Source organism: Kryptolebias marmoratus, linkage group LG7 (genome assembly GCF_001649575.2).
Source record: "Kryptolebias marmoratus isolate JLee-2015 linkage group LG7, ASM164957v2, whole genome shotgun sequence".
NCBI lineage: Eukaryota > Metazoa > Chordata > Actinopteri > Cyprinodontiformes > Rivulidae > Kryptolebias > Kryptolebias marmoratus.
The window spans coordinates 19,859,372-19,879,838 of record NC_051436.1 but is presented as its reverse complement, the minus strand read 5'-3'; the positions used below and the strand labels follow the sequence as shown (position 1 = coordinate 19,879,838).

The 20,467-nt window shown below is 40.5% G+C and overlaps 1 protein-coding gene across 3 annotated transcripts in view; it reads right to left on the bottom strand.

The window, feature by feature from the left end:
* Positions 1 to 18,387, bottom strand: part of sorcs2 (sortilin-related VPS10 domain containing receptor 2) — a 421,817-nt gene extending 403,430 nt beyond the window's left edge. For all 3 annotated transcript variants that reach the window (XM_025007208.2, XM_017422061.3, XM_025007210.2), the window contains exon 1: positions 17,946 to 18,387. In XM_025007208.2, coding sequence (XP_024862976.1) covers positions 17,946 to 18,305 — 360 coding nt within the window. In that variant the 5' untranslated portion in view covers positions 18,306 to 18,387. The remainder of the gene's footprint in view (positions 1 to 17,945) is intronic.
* Positions 18,388 to 20,467: the final 2,080 nt, after the last annotated feature.

Genomic DNA, 20,467 nt, shown 5'->3' with positions numbered 1-20,467 from the left:
GGGAGCTGTGGGTATTTATGGGGACCAGAACAGGTGAAACAGATGACTGTGATTACTTGGGCATGATAATATGGGCGTGGCTTGAACTGTGGATGAATGGAAAGTTAAGTGGCTGTGGCAAGAGGCGTGGCAGGAACAGATGGAGCTGTGACAATCTTACCTCTTTTAGCTCGTTGAACGACCTCAGTTTAATTATAACCGAACTGACAAGCTAACGGCTTGTTCAACAACTCTGATCTTCTAAATTTTATCTTTGTTTATGCAAACACTTTTTCATAAACTGATACACCACCATCTGTCTCCTACTACATGGTTATTTACATGCAATTCTGTGGTTATTTGCTCAAACACCAGCAGCAGCAGCTGGCTATAGCGCTTCTGCTACAGCCTGGGGTCAATTCAGGCTGGATTATCATAATGTCTTTGCCAAAATAACTGTGTAAAGCAAAACTATAAGAAATGTAAGAGTTGAAATAATAGTGTTTGAATGAACTATTTTACATACATGAGATTAGAAATTAAAATCTGTGTTGGTTGAGCGTCTGCTTGGACTATACTGACCAGCAAATAATGACATGAAAGTTAAGCCGATTCACTTTTAAAACATATTTTAAGTTAAAAGCAGCAATCTTGTGCTACAGCTAGGTGCTGCTGCTATCTGAGTATAAATAAATGAATACAGACTGTGTAAATAACTGTGTAATGTGAAATTAACAGTGGTGCAAAGGGTCTATAAAATAGCATTCTTATGAGCTGTTATGAAATTTTTAAGATTTCTTCCAAACTGAGGACATCCAAGCAAGTAAGATAATACTTATTCATAACCTATCCACAAAACCCCACTTTAAAATGTCCTTTTAAGGGGCTCCTACAAGTAAGATGCACCTTACATTTAACATGACTTGACTTACAGAATATTTTATCAGTACACACCATTTGTGTTTGCTTTATTGTTTACTTGTACTTTTCAGGGCTCTAATACCTCATCCTATAAAATACTGAAACAACTCATAAAACTTTATAAATTAACAGCAAACAAAGACTCAAATGCTTGTATTTCTTTCCGCTCATCAAAAAAATACATTTACATATCTACAACACAAGATGAAGGTCTGTAGTTTCTTTATTTAGAACCAAGAATGCAAAAAAATCATATTATGTCTGCATCATTCTGACCCATGACTCCTTCCTTGTATGTAAGTTTCACTGGCGATTACAACAAAGAGAGAGCTTGAACTAAAGAACAAGTTTCAAACTCCATTATGTCACTAAGTAGAAGTATTCGACAGATCCTGCTGAGCCACATTTCACACCTCTCAGCAGTGCTCTGTAGGATCAGCTTTCCCATTCCTTCTAGAATAGCTGTAGGCAGGTGTGAAGGCACCAAAACAGTGGAAGACCTTGAGAAAACAAACTTCATCCATCCATCCCCTCCTTCTATCCCCTCTTGATCCTGTCCAGGGTTGCAGGAATCTGGTGCCTATCTTCAGCAGTCTTTGTGTAAGAGGTGGGGAACACCCTGGTCAGGTCGCCAGTCCATCCCAGGGCCACACAGAGACAAACAACGGGGGTGTTTGCTATTGAGTCAGAACTGTCTGCTCATAAGTAAAAAGATAAATCAGGTTTATGGGTACCAAAGAAGATTATCAAAAGAGATCACCAAATTTTGTGACGCAAGTGACGCAACTTGTACTGTACTTAAACCACCTTTCAGGACTAGTCATATCATCCCATTCCACATGCAATATTGAGCTGAAGTGTCCCACAGTTTTTACAAATCATTTATGTCTCTGCATCAAATAGTTTTCCAGCTCAGTTTTTGCTCTTTTTCCTTAAGAGAATCTGTACAAATTAACACCCTATTAGGATCTGTACCTTTTGAGGATTTTTTTTTATCTATATCTTTTCTGTTAGGTTTTTTGATTATGTTCTGTTTATGAGATCTGCAGTTCTGTTTGCTTTATGGGTTCTGTGTGTTTCTGAGTTATCTGTTTTCATTCTTGTGTTCAGTTTTGTTCCCTGTGTAATGTTCGGTTTTACTCCCTGTGTTGTTCAAAACAGTCCTGATTCTATGAAACCTTGAGGCACTGCGGATAAATGAGCTCAGTGGTCATCTAAATGTTTATCCGATGCTTTTCTCCTTATTATTTGCTTTGTGTTGGCACAAGTTTGCTCTTTGCAAATTTGTTGCTTTGTTACTAAGACTTTGGGGAAGTCCACGGAGCAGTGGTGTTACTCTCTAATTAATTGTTGTGTCATGACAGTTGAATTGTGGCTCCCAAGAATATAAATAAAAAAGTGGCAAGATACACTTGTCTTTGTATGGTGGGTAAGAGGAAGGTGAGTGCAGTTCACAACTACTCTTTTGCTGTTTGCCCTCTTACCGTGTAGAAAAGTGGGATGTTGAAAACGTTAAGCCTTTTCATCCCATTGTGTGTGTGTGTGTGTGTGTGTCAAAGGGAGGTTAGAGTTTTATAGCAGCTCAAGATTTTCCTTCCTTGTCAAACTGCAAAAATTTAACAAGAATTTACTTAGGTTATTTTTATTTTGTTTTTTAACACTTGTCACAGTGGACACTGAGTTTTCTTTTTCCTAACTAGCTGTTTTGTAGCCTCCACGGTGTCTCAGTTTGGCCTTCATGGTTGAAAGTTCCAGCTCCGGTTGCCCTGGCAACCCTCACTTGAATCCTGTCAGGGTCTTCCAGTGGTTTGGTTCCTGTTCTGTATTCAGACCAGGCCCTAATAATTCTTCCAGGTCCTGCATATTTTACATGTAGGCCTTCCACAAATAAATGGCAATCAAATTGAGACTTTAAGGCCAAATCCATGCACTTTAAAAAGCTTACTTTAAGTTGACGAAGGCTACAAAACCTTTTTGATTAGCATATTTGGAATCAGCAGGCAGTTTGTTGCTCACCTGGACAAAAAAAAGCTAACAAAAAAAACTTTAGAGGGAATGATTTCCCTATAATTTTGTTGACAGCTAAATGGTGCCATTAAAATGTAATAAATGCCTTCAATTATATTTCTTAGAGAAACTTGTAGGACTTGCAGGACGTAAAATCTATACTTAAGGTCCCAAGATGTTTGTTTCCTCTTGTTCTGTCATGATGACTGGAGTGAAAATATACTCCCTTCTAAAAGTCCAATTGTTATAAAATTTTCATCAAACTTCATTTGTTTTAGAGGAAAAGCATCAATTTCAACATTTGATTAGGTGTGGAATTCAGGCCCATTTTTATTTTTCAGAAAAGCACTTTACAGAGTATTCATGTTACCTGTAACAGGAAGGTTGCTGGTTCGAGCCTCCACTCCATCTGTCTTAGCCATTGTGTCTTTGGGCAAGACACTTCACCTGCCTTGCCTACTGGTGGTGGTCAGAGGGCTCGGTGGCGCCGGTGTGATGGCAGCCTCACTTCTGTCAGCCCGCCCCAGGGCAGCTGTGGCTACAATGTAGCTTACTGCCATCAGTGTGTGAATGAATGGGATGAATGGGTGAATGGTTGTAGTGTGAAGTGCTTTGGGGGCCTTGGACTAAATATGGCACTATACAAGTGCAAGCCATTTACCATTTACCTGGTGAGAATAGAAGACCCCAAAATCTGACAACCGAATGTAAACAATCAATTATTAACAAGTTGTTGTGCATGTGGGTGTACATGAGAATTTGATATAAACTCTGGTGTATCAGGTTAGACAGTTCAGACCCAGGAGCAGATAACACGATGAGCTCAAGAAAACTAAACTTATTTGTTAAAGTGAACAAAAACAAAGGATGACATGGCAGCAAAAACTAACAGGGAATACACAGGGGATCACAGGGAGACAGGAGGAGAACCAGACAGTGCATGACAGCAACAATGGAAAGCAAAGGACCAGAATATATAGGCTGGGGCGTAGGAGGAATTGGACAAAGGTGACGGATTGTAAACCAGGAACAGGTGAAGATTGGTGTGGCAGGCTCACAGGGAAAAGTACTGGCTGAGGGAGAAGCTAACTTGTGCCAACACAAAACCAAAAGTAGGAGAAATGAATCAGATAAAAATTTTAATGGTCATTGAGCTCATTTATCAGCAGTGCCTCAAGGTTTCATAGAATCAGGACTGCTTTGAACAACACCCACAGAAACACTGTAAAACCCCACACTCCTTTTAACCACCACCAAACAGTGAAGAAAAAATAAAAGCTCTAAATTTTAATTTTAAATTTAATCAATCCACCAAAGAGCAATAAGTGTGTTCACTTTGTTGATGGGAAACCTGCAGATAAACACACTTTTCTTGAAATCATCCTTCCCATATGGAAGAACTACTGTATGTCTTAAGCCTGTCTCTCTCTGGGCTGCATTTGTTAATGACTACCTGGACACAGAAAACTATAATTAAATACAGAATCACTTAGGAATCACTTTGAAATGATACTTACAACATGTTTGCTTACACTCAGAACTGCATATAAATTCAACATTTGAAGATCATGTCTAAAAATGATGTGCAAATTCTTTTGGTCACAATTTGGTCAAGAACTCTCTTAATTGTGTCTCAATTTGAATGCATCCAATTAGTTCTTTCTTTGTCTATGTTCAACAACAATTTGTCTTCATAGCTTACCAAACCCTCCCAAAGTTGTCTCTCACATTTCTGATTCAGGGAAACTAAAATGAGAAGGGTTTCAGACAGGTCCTAGCCATGAACAACACTTCTGTAACTACTTTAAGAGTAAATTTTGGAAACCCCAGTGTCAGGATTAGGGTTTTCTTTGAGTTTCTTTTAGTATTTAGGGCAGGGGTGTCCAATCCTGGTCCTTGAGGGCCACCATCCTGCATGTTTTCCTTGTTTCTCTGCTCCAACACACCTGATTTGAATCAACGGGTGATTAACAGGCTTCTGCAGAACAAGAAGAGGTAATTCCACCATCAGATCAGTTGTGTTGAAACAAGGAAAACATGCAGGATAATGGCCATTGAGGACCAGGGTTGGCCACCCCTGATTTAGGGTTATTGTTTTTCCATGTTTCTGATTATCCTGTGTTCAGTTTGGGTTTATTGTTTCTTTTATTTTGTCATTTCGTTGTTTAGTTTTGTCTTTGTATAGTTTTTGCTCCTTGTGTTCTTGTCATCATTTACTTGTCCTCAGCTGATCTCTTGTTTGCCTGCCCCGCCCATCTCCACCTGCTCCAAGTCAGTAATCACTCACATGTGCCCACTTCTCCTAATTACCTGCAGTCTTTAAAACCTGTTTATTTCCCTTACTTGTTACTGGTCCTATGTCACTCCAATGTGCTGTTTGGTTTTCCTTGTGTCTTTTGTCACTCTGGATTTTGAAAGTTTGTGTTATTTAGTTTCCCGTTGCTGCCACATCAGCCTTTTGTTTTTGTTTCTTTTTATTTTCTGTAAACAAATTACTTTTGCCAGGAGCTCACGATGAGTCTGCGTACCGAGTTTGCCTCACTCTCCACCAAACCTGACACCCGGAGACAAAACAGCAAAATCTTGCAGCTTACACTATTGAAAAACCTTTCGAACCTTTTGAGACATTTTAGATTCCCTTCCTTCTTCGCAGTTAGTTTGCCGACAGTCACAACCCAGTGAGATAAAGTACTCACTGTATACTGTATAACTATAAGCAAATACTCAGTAGCCACAGTGCTACTAAATGTTTAAAATCTCCTTAATTATTTATAGCCGTAACATTGCAAACAATGCAAATGATAAACCTAAAGAAAATGCGGTTAAAAATATAAGACCAAAACAGGGTGAAGCTGCAAAGGTTCAAGTCCATGTACACATTCATCCATCCATCCATCCATCTGCCACCTTTTCCAGCTCTTCCAGGAGGTTTCCAAGGTGTTCCCAGGCCAGCTGAGAGTCATAGTCTCTCCAGCGAGTCCTGGGTCTTCCCCAGGGTTTCCTCCCAGTTGGGCATGCCTGAAACACCTCCCTGGAAGGGCATCCGAATGTGGCCAGATGCCCACACCACCTCAAATGGCTCTTGTAGATGTGGAGGAGCAGTGACTCTAATCCCAGATAACCGAACTCTTCACCCTATCTCTAAGGGAGAGCCCAGCTATCCTGTGAAGAAAACTCATTTTGAGTGCCTGTATCTGTGATCTTTTTCTTCTAGTCACTACCCAGAGTTTGTGACCATAGGTGAGGGTAGGAACGTAGACCGACAGGTAAACAGTTTTGCCTTGCAGCTCAGCTCCTTCTTCAGAGCTGAGCACAGTGTACGCAATACAGTGTAAGCCGCAGCAATCTGCCTGTTGATCTCACCCTCCATTCTTCCCTTACACACAAACGAAATCCCAGGACACTTAAACTCTTCCACTTGAGACAGCACCTTGCTCCCACCCTGGAGAGAGAAACCTTCCCTTTCCGACTGAGGACCATGGCCTCAGATTTAGAGATCCTGAGCTTCATACCAGCTGCTTCACACTCAGCTGTGAACTGATCCAGTGAGAGCTGGAGATCACAGCACAGTGACACAAACAGGATCACATCATCTGCAAATAGCATTAACGAAATGCAAAGCCATTGAAAGAGACCCCTTCAGCCCCCTGGCTGCACCGAGAAATTCTGTCCAACAGAATCGATGACAACAAGCAGCCTTGGCACATGTAAACAAACAAAATTAAATACAATCATAAATAGTTATAAATAGTCTTTGACTTTTAGTGCTCAACTACGAAGCGAGGTGGCCTAGCTTGATCGAAAACCAAATTCAGCAAGTTAGCTTGAGTTAGCTGCCTTATTTTCCAGTATTCTGGGAACATCCTATTAAGCATAAAATGTTCATGCAGTCATGAAAAACAAATACAAGTACATATTGTGTAATATATGTTCTCTTTTCCAAAAAGAAAAAAATAGAGTGACTTTCAAGGCTAAATATTCAAATTTGGGAAGCTAGCTAGTATCAGCATCGCAGTTACTGCCAATGGCACCAACTCTTATTTAATTACTGGCAGCAGTTTAACAAGTCTAAACTAATTTTGTTGAAAAATATTTTGTTTTATTATATAAACAATAAATGAACCACAAATAAATGTACAATTATTATTATTATTATTATTTTGCCTATATAACTCATTGGTTGTAAGTTCAATATGTAGCTTTGATGGAGTATTATTTTAACCTAAACAAAGCATTTATTGATATGACATGAACTTTTCAGTGATATTTCTTCCAGGCTCTTGTGCAGGGCAGTCAGTCATTCAAGACAGGAAGCCAGAAGCCATTCAGCAATGTTGGAAAGACATCCTGACAAGCCGCGCTTAGATGTAACCTGATGGCAGTGCGAGTTGGCAAGCTTATTGTGGTGGTGCTGTACTTTGTCATTTTGGAGACAGTGCAGAAACAGAGGAGAGCAGAACCCAGCCAACATGTTTTATGATTTACCGCTTGAGCTTTGGAGAGTTTCTTTCAGCAGGATGAACGAGGTCATGCAAAACATAAATGACAAGAAAAGCTCCTTTCACATGTGCAAACAATTTTCCTCCGCAGAACAACCAGGGGCCGAATGAAGTGTCTGTTTAGTACGTGAAGCGTGAATGAATGCCTTTCATATTAAGTCAAGATGGTGTGTGTGTGTGAAAGGGGATGTGTGTATATGTGTGTATGCAAATAAAGGCAAACAACTTATAAACATTATGGATTTGTCTAAGTACTCTATTTAAATTCAATTAATGCCATGTTCAGATTAGATGCAACATACAGGCGGATAAGACTTGGATCCAACTGGCTGCAACCGAAAGATGGTGTGTGTGTTGCACAGCAATTGTAAGAATGAGTGAAAGATCAGAATGACATCACATTTCTACAGAAAAAAGGCCTAGCATTCCTTGATGGAATGCATATTGTCTGCCACCTTTTAGGCCAGACTTTTAAACTAAGAACATCTTTTGAGAAGTGATGAAATGACTAGTTTTGGTCAAATCTTAAAAATAACTCATATCTCATGCCATATAGCAAGCACTTGTGCAATCGATTAGCGCTCAAGAGTATTTGTTGTGACCACATTTTAGCTCAATGTCTGTAAAATTGTCAGAGTTTGGGGTTTTGGGTTGGCTACGATTAATTAGCTGTGGTGGCCATCTTCAAATGGGTTAACTCCAAAAGTTAATCAGTTGTAGATTTAGGGGAGAAGACATAGGTCTTCAACAGGCATCCATAAATTAACACTAGACACAAAGTTTATCGCCAGTCAATATCTGAAGTATACCTATGATTTGGGAAAACAACTTTTCTGTAAGTTTTATCGAGACATAATTAACTTTAGCACTATGTGTGATGACACACTCAACGTCAAGACCGAGAGCAAGAAAGTTTACATTAGCCATCATTTCAGGTCAACTCTTCTGCAGGAAAACATATATGGAAAAGCAAAATGTGAGTTTTTTTAAAGATGTTGCCGTTTTATGTGTACAATTTCACGTTTTGTTTTAAAAAAAAGAAACAGCCTAGTCTGGATGAAGACTTTGGACTCTTTCTCTATACCTCGTGGTCTATGACTGATGTCACATCTGTCAGGAACGGTGGAGACGATGGCGAACCCAGAACGCAGACTCATAATAAGAGGAACGAAAACTAATTTATTAAACTAAAGAAACAAAATGAAAACAAACAGCTGACGTGGCAGCAAAACAAAAACACAAACGGAACGTGGACATGGAGCAACAAAACCAGGAACAGACGTCAAGACAACAGGCAAAACAATGACAATGGACCAGCGGAGTATAGACAGAAATGACCGGGTTTTAAAGTGCTGAGGATAATCAGGTAAGTGGAGACAGGTGACAAGATTAGCAGGCTTTGACAGGTGTGAGTGGGCGTGGCAGGAATGCAGAGACAGAAATAGACTGAGGAGGAATGAGGAAGTGAAAAAACACGAAAACAGAAACTAAAACACAAACCAATAAACTAAAACAGAAATAAAACCAAACACAGGAAAAAACCCAAATCACCACAACATCTGTACTAACTATTGATAAGTATTATTCAGAACATCCCTTTAACATGTGTTTTTCTTTGTTTTTCTTCTGTTAGAAACTCTACCTGGACCAGTCGTTTTGTGTTTGTCTGTGTCTCTTTCCTGTCCTCTCAAACCTCAGCCGGTCGAAGCAGGTGGCTGTTGTCCTGAGCCTGGTTCTGGTTCTGGTTCTGGTTCTGCTGGAGATTTCTTCCTGTTAAAAGGAAGTGTTTCCTTCCCACTGTTGCCAATGTGCTGCTCATGATGGGAGATTGCGACAAAGTGAAAATTCAAATCTCCTGGCTTCCTTTAATAGATAACTTTTACTATCTGGCTCTTATAATGTATGTGAATGTTTTTGTACAGCGCTCTGAGAGGATTTTTGTTCTCACTTAGTGTTATATAGATAACCTGAACTGATTTGAATATTGAAAAGTTTCTAAACATTCAATATTCAATTTAATGCTGCTGAAAAAATACACTTTGGCTGTATTTTTGTTCAAATTTGTCAATAGCCATAAAAACCTGGACATTTTCCCATGTAATTCATGACTCTTTTTCAAGTTACCATATAATAAGATGTGTTTTTAGCTCTAATGTGTTGGTTACATCATAAAACATGAAATTCAAAAAAGTAAAAACGAATTTTGAAAAAATTAAAACGGACTTGAAAGGGCCCTAATCAACCCTTCAAAATTTATTAGCATAAAATTTAAAAATTCCATAAGTTTTTAACATTGATGGCTGCATTTCTACAACCTGTTAAAAATTACATGTTTTAAAGACTACAAGTGTATTTTTTGACCTGTTATCAATGTGTGCAACTCTGCATTTAGAGTTTTTAAAATTTCAGTCTCAGCTATTGGAGCTGTAAAATTAGAGACAAAACATGCCAACATCCTCGTATGTTTCATCTTGCCTGCAGCAACTACATACACGACTTTCAACCTTCCCGAGAAGTAACTATTTTATTACTTCTGCTCCAATCTCGTTTCTGTAGATATATCTATTTATGGTTTAGGGTGTACATGAAACTACAAATAGCACCGAACAGCACAATGAGCCTTCATCATCTTTTCTATAAAATGTAACATCCTGACTGCTTTCCAGTCAACCATACTAAAGTGGTCTGGTTTAATATTGTATTTTTTATATTTAAAACTATTGACAATTCATAATTTAAACAGAGCTCCTTCTGATCTTTAACTGGATCCCACCCAGGAGGGCTCTTAAACCAGGAAGTGGCAGAAAGTATTCACAATTCCCCTATGGGGGGGGCGGGTTGAGGGTGGGCCGACAGTTTGGACTGTCAGCGCCCTTATTGGTGCTCATTAATCACTTCGGCTACTGTGAGACGGCCCACCGGGGATCCGCGCAGCCCACGCTCGCAATTCTTTCTCTAAACAGGTGTGGCCACAACGCCACTTTTTAATCCATCTCTCAACAAAACAATCGATCCACGCAAAATAGAGAAACCCTATTACACGCCGAGGGCAGTTTCCAAATGCATACATCAGGGACACATACACACACACACACACACAAGGTGATGCTGTGCGTCACCATGGAGGAGATAGAAATAGATGGAGGAAGAGCTCAGCTCAGGATTCCCCAGGGCTGAAACAACTCAAAGAGGAGAGATGGACAAAGAGAGGCCCTTCAATGGCAAAGGCTCTTTTCACTCATAACAGGAAATCCTTAAAGACAGTGAGCACAACCATGTTTTTATTTATAATAAGCTGGTTTTATCTTCTATTATTACACATACCTTAAATGAACTCACACATGTAACCTCTGATCACTGGGCACATAAAAGACCTGAGCTCGTAAAGAGTAACGAAGGGCATTTTCTAATGCATACAGGCTCAAATATATACATGCATTCACCTAAATGTTTTGTTACGTGGTGCTGAAGGTTCTCAAATGTATTTTAACTCAACGAGGCCAAGGCTTGTTAGGTTCTCATTAGAGATTATGGTTGACTGCAACCAGTTGTTTCTCTTTCCCAGCATGAGAAGATTTGTTTGACAAGACTTATTGGGTTGACTAATCCTCAGAACAGGAACTCAAGGAAGATCTAAGAAGGATAATTACATATTTACAAAAGTTGGAGCCATTTGTAAAGCCAGTACCTCTCTGGGATATGAGAGCGGGGGGTAGCGTGCTGTCCTGAAGCAACCCTGGTGTTCTTATAGCTTGTTAACAATTATCAAATACATGCCAAAAAGCGAAGGTGGATGAGAATGCTTTTCTCTATGTCTGTGGGAAAGTTGCACTAAGTAATCACTGGATGTACATCGACAACTGATTAATGTTTGCAGTCAGCTCAATTCAATATGTCTGTCTGCCACAGACAAATCACTTTAAAAAACAAAAAAATGGCTAAAACTTTACTCAAATGTACACACATTGACCTGAAATTGGGTGTAGCGGTAGCTGAGACTGATCCACACCACCCATTTTTTGAGATCTTTGTTTAAAATGTTGCCATTAACTAGTTAAAGTCAACTCTGTCTGTCTGTTAGCAAAATATCTCATATTTCATTTTAACCACTCGACAGATTTTAATGAGAGCTTCAGGAACTTATCACTGGATGTAGACCTAGAATTGATGAACCTTTGGAGTCAATCAACAGGGCTGTACTCAGTCAGTTTTACAGATGTTGAGCTAAAATCTGACGTGGTAGAAGCTGAGAGTCATTTCCAACACATGGGTCTTTGCTTAAAACGTTTGCAATAGCTGTTGGCATCAACTCTGTCTGTCTGTTAGCAAAATATCTCCACTGGAAGGATTTTAATGAAGCTTTCAGATAGTAATGACTGAATGTTCTCCTGCGACTGATTAACTTTTGGGCTAAGTCCAATTCAAGATGGCCACCACAGAAATCAACATTAGAAAATCCCAAAATGGCTATACCTCTTTCAGCTAAAACTTGGTGTGATAGTAGCTAAGAATCATCCTCTACATGCACTCAGTGTGACATTTTACACGCTGCATCAGATTGTGTATAGCCTTTACTTTCAAGGTTTGACCAAAACTGCAACAACTTAATCATTTCTTAACATATTACAGTGTTGGATTTGAACTCTGGCATGAAAAGCAGCAAACAATATTCACCCCTCCCAGCTTTGCAAAACCTTTAATTGTATAATGAGCTGCATCTTACGTTCACATTTACTTTCGAGTAATATTGCATTTTTTTTCTCTTTTCTTTTGAAATGTACCTCTAAATCGTCTCTCAGCTGTTCTGGGTTTAAAATGCTGATGGTGTAGAACATGAATGGAAACTTATTGAATTTTTTTTGCGTAACCCACTCCTACTTATTCTTCTTTAGACTCTTGCCTCGTACACACATCCAGGCGTACGCTCCCCTCTCTTCAAATAAACCTTTGGAGGTCGCCTGAGGAGAAGCTCTATCAGGCTCTAATCCATCAATGGACCAATCAAGGCTCGCCAAAGTAAAGCAAATATCCCTGCCACAGGAACGCCGGAACGCCGGAACGTACACATGGTTTTATTTTCAACAGCAGAACTTCTACTATAAAACTGCCCGAGCTTTTCACCGTCTTGTCAAATCACTTCTATGTGAGTCTAGGAGGTGGAAGTTGGTTTCCATCATATGTCTTATCAAACATTATCAAGACAGATGTGACAACTGAAGCCCTCTGAGCCGTTGACCCTTTCTTCAGAGATTTACATCCCGCACCCCATAGATTCGGAAATGACATAATGAAACAGGGAGGAGGGGATTCGTTGTTACCTTCCATCAATCTGCACACCGCTCATAAATGTCAGCCGCAAGGAAATTGAACGGCCCCATTTTTCTGTGTTTATTAGGCTGGGATGAACTCAGTCTCGTCGACCTTTCAATGTACAAACCCACACTGAGTTAATTGAGGATAAGTCAAGCTTGGAGTTCTGGCAGCGGCGGCAGCAAGCAGCGCCTGAGCATAAGGATCCCTACAGACTCATCGCCTCGACTGAGAAAAAAAAAAGGGTAGATGGGGAAGTTCAACTCAAGACAGGCCAGATTCCAGTGGGAGAATGTCAGTTCTTTATTACTGAGTGCCCAGTTGTAAATGCCAAAGTATTGAAGCCTCCCGAGTTATTACACAGTTTAACCATGTTCTCGATAATCACATTGAGCTATTTGTTTGGAAACATCAGGTTTTTCAAACAAAGAAATGAAGAATCAATTCAGATATCATGAGGGTTAACTTCGAACTCTCTAAAAAGTCTTCAGTGGATCCAAAATTCTGCTGCCAGAGTCCTGATGAGAGTTGAAGTGAGAGGTCATATTTCTCCGATTTTAGCTTCTTTCCACTGGCTCCCTGTCAAATTAAGAATAGAATCTGAAATCTCGTTTCTAATACACAACAACCAAGCTCCATCTTCTATTAAAGATCTTCTTGTTACATATTTTCCAAACAGAGCACTTTGCTCTCAGACTGCAGGTTTACTTGTGGTTCTATGCCTGGCTGCTCATCCTGAGCCTGGTCTGTTGTTAAAAAGGACTCGTTCCTTTTTCACTGTCGACAAAGAGCTGCTCAGGATGGGGGGATTCAACACAATCAGATGGCTTCCTTATATCCACAACTTTTACTAATTGGCATTTCATAATGAACTGTATGTGAATGTATTTTATTATCCTAAGAACTGAATTACCTGTAACTCAATTTCAATATGAATCTAAATTGGATTTATGATTTGGACTTGTTATTTTGTTGTTTCTTTTTATTGTACAGTGCCATGAGTCCTTCTGGTGATGTGAGGACCCTGGTTTGTGGACATGTGATGATGATCACAGAAAAAGGTTATCCCTTTTACATGGCAGTTTCAAGATATGGCCACAAAGACAAGCCTCTTCCTAATGTCATTAAATCACCAATCAAGCCAGCTATGTCTCACAGCGTGTGAGGTGTGTCGGGCAGCTTTCATTCTAAATCTCGCAAATATTTGGTTTCAAGTTTGATCTTTGATCTCTACATCACACCACGAAGCCTCGATGCCAACTTACAGTTAGGCTGAAAATACAACAGGAATGACCCAGAAAAGTGTGTGAGGGGAAGTGTGTGAATTAATGCTACAAAAACATAAAGCCAAGCCGAAGTGTACTGTAAAAACACAGGTCAGCTTTAAAATGTTAGCTTGACTTTTTTTTTTTCTTACCGTAAGAGCAAGTCTTGACCAATAGACCACCAGGGAGTCTCCTTCTTGCCTTTACAGTGACAAGACTTTGAGTCATTTAACTCCAGATGTTTTTCTCAGCCTTGAAATTAATCTTTCCTTGTTCATTTTTACATTTTTTTATATGAAATGGCACTACAACTAAATTACCAAAAAGCTGTCAAAAAAAAAAACAAAAACAGAAGCGCTGAGACGGGAATCCGGATGACCAAGCGGGGAATGGGTACACATAAAAATGTACTGTTTTAAGAGCAGCGACACTTCGACATTAAACAGTGTCAAAAAATATGTCTAATCGACGCAGCACAGAGTGTCAGTCAGCAGACAGTTTCTGAAGGTGCAGGGGTCATAATTCAAACTATTGGAGACATCATGCTTGTTTTGCCCTTTACACACATAAACCATTTCAGCCCTGTGACTACCTCACTCGGCAGCAGTAAAGTTGTCTTCAACCCTTCATAAATCACACAGAGACAGACAGAAGGCATCTCCAGCCCGGCTTAAAACTGGTCTGTAAAAAAGATTAGTGTTTTAAATCACCACGCTGATAGATAACCAGCTAATGTTGTCAGCCATTGCTCTGAATTGACTTTAACATCCTGGATTAAAAAGCAGAACAGTCAGTACAAACAACAAAAGTTATTTTCAAAATGGTCAGGTACAGACACAGGACCGAACACGAATGAAAAGGCAGCCAGTGTTCAGAAAGTCTGCAAAATTACTTAAGACTTCTTTGAAAAGTCTGGATCCTTGAAGAAAAAATACATAAAGGACTGGAAAGAAACTTAGGAAACTCAGAGCTCAAAAATACTTTCATAAATATGCAACTAAAATAAACTTCTATCCACTTGCATGGCCAAAAAGTGTCCAAGATCAGCCTACAGAGAGATCATCCTCTAAATGAAAGGTTAGCAGTTTCATTCCCAGCCCCTCGATGTGCCGGAGTGTCCTTGGGTGAAACGCTGAACCCCTCTTTGCACCAGATGTGCTTATCAGCGTGTGACTTCAGAGGAAAGGGAGAGCTGTATTAGAATATGTGTAATTGGGTGAATAAAGGCACTACTGTCAATGCAGGCCGTTTAAAATTTCAATGCAGCATCCTTATAGTTCAGAGAGCTCTGAGTGAGTAAAACTCAAATCTCACCTCAGCTCTGAGGCGCCTCCAACACTAATTTGCATTCCGCTCGGTTTCTCACCTCGACTCCGCTCATTTTCAAAATCCCCCAGCTGCTGATGTTCAGCTGCTTCGGTTTCTCCGTTGGTGTCGAATCAACACGCGGAGCGCCCGTAGCAGCTTTAAATACCTATTTAGCATCTGCCAATAAGCCTTTAATATGATATCTGCACGTGTCACATTATTTACCAAGCGATTTGTCACGAAAACCCAACAAAATGTTAAATCTGTGCACTTTTTTTGTTCCTTCCTCCTGTGCCAGAGGTACTTCAAACTATATTGGACTTACAGTTAGAGACAAAGCAGCTCTGACTGGTAGGGACGTCCCCACCAGACACCACCACTCAACCCCCACCCCCCTAGTGTCTGTCAATATACCCATCCACAAACACTGCCTCTGTTCATAAGCTACTCTCGCTTGAGCCACATTTCACTAACAACGCATTCAGAGATATTCCTAAAACTTTTTTCTAGTAGTAGATGGATTGAACGATGACGCCTGCAGCAGCTGGCATCATTGTTTAATTCAGGTGGGGCTCCTGAAATCTACTTTACTGGTTTTATTCTGGCATACACCATGTTTTGGGCATAAAAGGGCCAAACTTATTCCATTTTTGATGAGCCAATCTGGCTCAAAACCACAGAAAACCTCCAAATAAACAATAAACAGCTTTATTAAAAAAATCTACCATGGCTATATAAGGCTGTTTAGTTAATAAGCTAACAAATTTTCCAAAGAGCCTTATGTTAAAACAAATTATTTCATTTAAAATAGCTTTAAAGATACTTTCAAATGAAACTAAGATCATGTATCTTAGTTAAAAAGAAAGAAAATCTGTTACAGCATTTAAAAAAATCTAAATTTGGAAAAAAAATGTCCTGAAATTCCACTGAATTATGAGAAATTTGTCATTTGTCACAAAAAATTCTACATATTTTTTTATATTTGCCATAAAACATTCTGCTAATTTTCTTTGATGCTAATAATAATAATAATAATTAACATTTTTTTAATTAAATAACTAGAAATGAACTGTTATTCATCACAAAGACTGAACTTGTTTCTGCAGCCAATTCCAACCTCAGTTACGACAGTTGTGTTGTGGAAAATATAAATAAAAACAAAATGCAAAAAAATATGCAACTCTCATAAACTCCCTTTTTATTCAACATAGAAAATAAAAAAAAAACATAACAAAGGTTAAAACTAAGAAATTTGACTGTTTTATGGTTTAAAAAAGGGTGTGCGCAGGGGGCGGGGTGGGGGGTAGAGGGTGAAATTTTTTGGCAACAACGCATCTCAAAAAAAAAAAAAACAAGACAGGAGGAACAAAAGGCTGTAAAAGTAAGTAGTGAGAATCAGAGGAAGAGCATTTTACAACTTTTTAAGTTAACAGAAGGTTCACCAGGCTGGTAAAATACTGGAACAATTTCAGAATAACATTCCTCAAAGGAAAACTGGGAAGACTTTGAATATCCCATCATCTACAGTTCATGATATCATCCACAAATACTGGTTAAAGCTCTATCAGGCAGAGAAGAAGCCTTAGGTGAACAACATCCAGACAGACTGCTGTCTTCTCTGAGCCATTTAAAATGTTCTGCGGTCAGACGAAAAGAAATTTGACATTCTTTGTGAATAGCGTGTCCTCTGTGCTAAAGAGGAGACTGATCATCCAGCCTGTTATCAGCTCACAGTTCAAAAGCCTGCCTCTCTGATGGTATGGGTGTGCATTAATGCCTATAGCATGAGCAGCTTTCCCATCTGGAAAGACACCATCGATGCAGAGCAGTATATACAGGTTTTAGAACAACAGATGCTTCCACCCAGCAAAAACATCCCAGAATGGCTGAACAGCTAGAATCCTCCATCAGACAAGAACGGGACAGCATTCCTCCCAAACCTCCAGCAGCCGCTCTCCTCCGTTCTTAGATGTTTACAGACTGTTGTTAAAAGAAGAGGGAAACATGCTCCTGTCTCAACTTTTTTTTTTTTTTTTTAATTTGTTGCTGCCATAAAATTCAAAATTACCTTTTTTCCCAAAACAATTGTCTAATTTCTAAGTTTAAACATTTGGTGCGTTCCACTGTGAATAAGGTTTTGGTATATGAGATCTTCAAATCACAGCGTTTCTGTTTTTACATGCAAATTTGTTCATAATTGGAGTTGTATATTGCCATCACCATTTTGTCCTTTTTCTGGTTAAAAATATACACGTATGTGCTGACAAATGAAGCATTTCCGCCCTGATTCACAAGGTCTGAAACTGACACCTGGGTGAGGTTCCTCATCACACGCTCCTAATGACACAGGATGAAGGGGGTGATTACAGGAGTGATTTGGGGAGATTTCTCCCAAGTGTTTGTGTTACCAGCCTAACAAGATGGTCGTGACCCCAGCCCCCCCCCCCCCCCCCCNTCTCTGACTTGTTTAATAAACAAAGCCCAGGCGCGTGCGGGTGGAGGCGGCGGTCCGACCAGGTGTGTCACAACAATCAGACAGAACAATAACTTGTCTCAGGTGAGGGTGGAAGGGGACAAAAGACGGAGGAGGGGTGGGAGGGAGATGGTCAGAGTCAGCGGATTGTGATGGGACAAGAGGAGGTGGGGGGGTACTCACGCTGCTGTTTTCTCCTGTCCAGTGCACCATCGCCTGGTTGTGGGTCGCATCCCCTTTGAGCACGAACGAGCTGCTGAGCAGGGACATCTGTTTATCCCAGGACGTGGCTCTCCTGACGCGTGGGGCGCCCCCCGGAGCGACGGCTCCCTCATCATCCGCGTGCGAGCCCGGCATGGGGGAGCCCTCTCCTCCTCCTCCTCCTCCTCCTACTCCAACACCTTCTCCCCTTCCACCGCCGCCCAGGTCAAACGTGCCGTCCTGGCCGCCGCGCCGGCTCAAAGCCCGGCTGTCACAGCCCGCGGGTCCCGGCAGAGGGGCGGCGGTCAGCAGGAGGAGGCAGAGGTGCACACGGGCGGCCATGCTGGAGAGACTGATGCTGCTGGGGAAAGCTGCTGGAGACAAGAGGGGTGCTCACTGTAAGCCCAGAGAGGGAGCGAGTGAGTGAGGGAGTGAGGGAGGGAGGGTGGGACGGAGCGAACAACGTGGATGAGCCTCCGTGCCAAACTGGATCCAGAGGGGCGGCGCAGCGGCGCCACCTGCCGGCCGCGAGCTGCAGCGTGCAGCGCCCCTCTCACCTCGGATTATCTGTCCCATCAGGGCGGCATTAGAGTTCCACGCACATGTTTTGTTGTCATTATGTATTCTGTCAGTCCTGTCTGTCTGATAGCAAAATATTTCATGAACCTCTGGATGGATTTTTCTATGAACTTCTCAGAAAGTGATCACTGAATTTACCTCTCCAACTAAATAACTTTTGAAGCCAACCCCATTCATTTAGCAGTCTTACCAAATGTGACCAGAATTCTGAAAAAGTTGGGGACAATTTGTAAATTAAACCAGAAGGCAATGATTTGCAGCATTTATAAACCCATATTTTAATAAATAATAAACATATCAAATCATTACACGAAGACATTGCACAATTTTGGGGTAAAAAATTAAAATGAAGCAGTAAGATGGCAGTAAAACATTGTAGAAAAGTTGGGACAGGGCTGCATTTATTACTGTGAATCATCCCCTCTTCTTTAAACAACAGTCTGATGAACTGAGGCGAGCAGCTGCTGGAGGTTTTGGAGGGAAATGTTGTCCCATTCTTGTCTGATGGAGGACTATAGAGTCCTGGGTCTTCTTGGATTTTTCATTTTATGATGCATCAAATGTTTTGGTGAGAGGTCTGGACTGCAGGCAGGTCAGTTCAGCACCTGGACTCTTGAAGCCCTGCAGTTGGAATGGATGCAGTCTGTGGTTTAGTGTTTTGTTGAAATTTGCAAAGCCCCTCCTGAAANTGTTTCCTGGAGATCCAGTCTGGTCCATTGTCCACCAGTTCCAGAGCCAAGCACATGAGTTGCTCACTGACGTCCATCTGTCTCGTTCACGACTGCCTCACCTTGTGGATTATGAACCGCCTAGTTTTCTTAGACACTTATCATCTGAAGAACCTTACCTTCGAAGCCACCGCAGATCCTACAGCCTGTGCAGAACTCCGCTGTCATTTTGTAAGCCTCTTAATTGTTTACTTAACTCTCGCTCATTTAGTCCTCCGTCGTTTACTTATCATCTGTCTTCTTCCGTTTTCAGATCTAAACAAATCCGTTCCTTGCACGTTATCACTGTAAATTAAAAACACTTACCTGATTCCCGTCTCCTGTGGTCTGTCTACCACCAAGCTGACTTCTCTTTGGCGTCATAGAATTGTGACAGTGCTCAAAGATTACTGGTGTTTCACAGGGGGACCTTGACTCTCCTAAGAAGAAATAAGTGACTGAGAAAGCAAGAAAAAACTAGAACTGAAAACATTTATCAACGGGATCCAAGCCTCCACGCTCCCCCCCTCTCCGCGCGATCTTGATGTCCCACCGGCGTAACTTCGCCGCATCTCTCAGCATTTATGTTTTCATTTATTAACCATAAGGGGGCGCTCAAATTTGAGTGATATTTCTTGTGCTTTGTAGTTAGACTAGCCCTTTCACGCATAGAGGTCACTACAGTGTACAGCTGTTTAAAAGTGTTTTTTTCTCTATAAATGCCTGCAATTTTGGCCACTGCTGCATATAGTCCACTCTATTGGAAGCTATTGCATCATCCCATACAAAAGAATCCCATTGGCTGGTCATTGCAATGGGAAAAAATAATCAGTGAAACCAAGATGACTAATAGACAGGGAGAAAGACTGAACACCTCGGCTATTTCCATTTCTACCTTCTATAAAAAGACACCATTGCAGGTAAAAAAAATATAATTACATCAAGTAACATCTAAGTTGACATTATATGTAAAAAATTTCCAAGTTTTGATTTTATATTTTGAGGAAATACAGATTAATCACCTGTCCACTCAATTGTACATCATGCATCACAAGCTATGTTTCAACTTCAATGCAGTGTCAATTACTACCAATGTTGTTCTTGAAAATAATTCATATCCTATAATATTTTGGCTATAAATCAACTTCTTTATGTTTTTATAATGTAATTTCAGTTTTTTCCATATATCCTTCTATTTTGTAGAGCTCAAAAAGACAG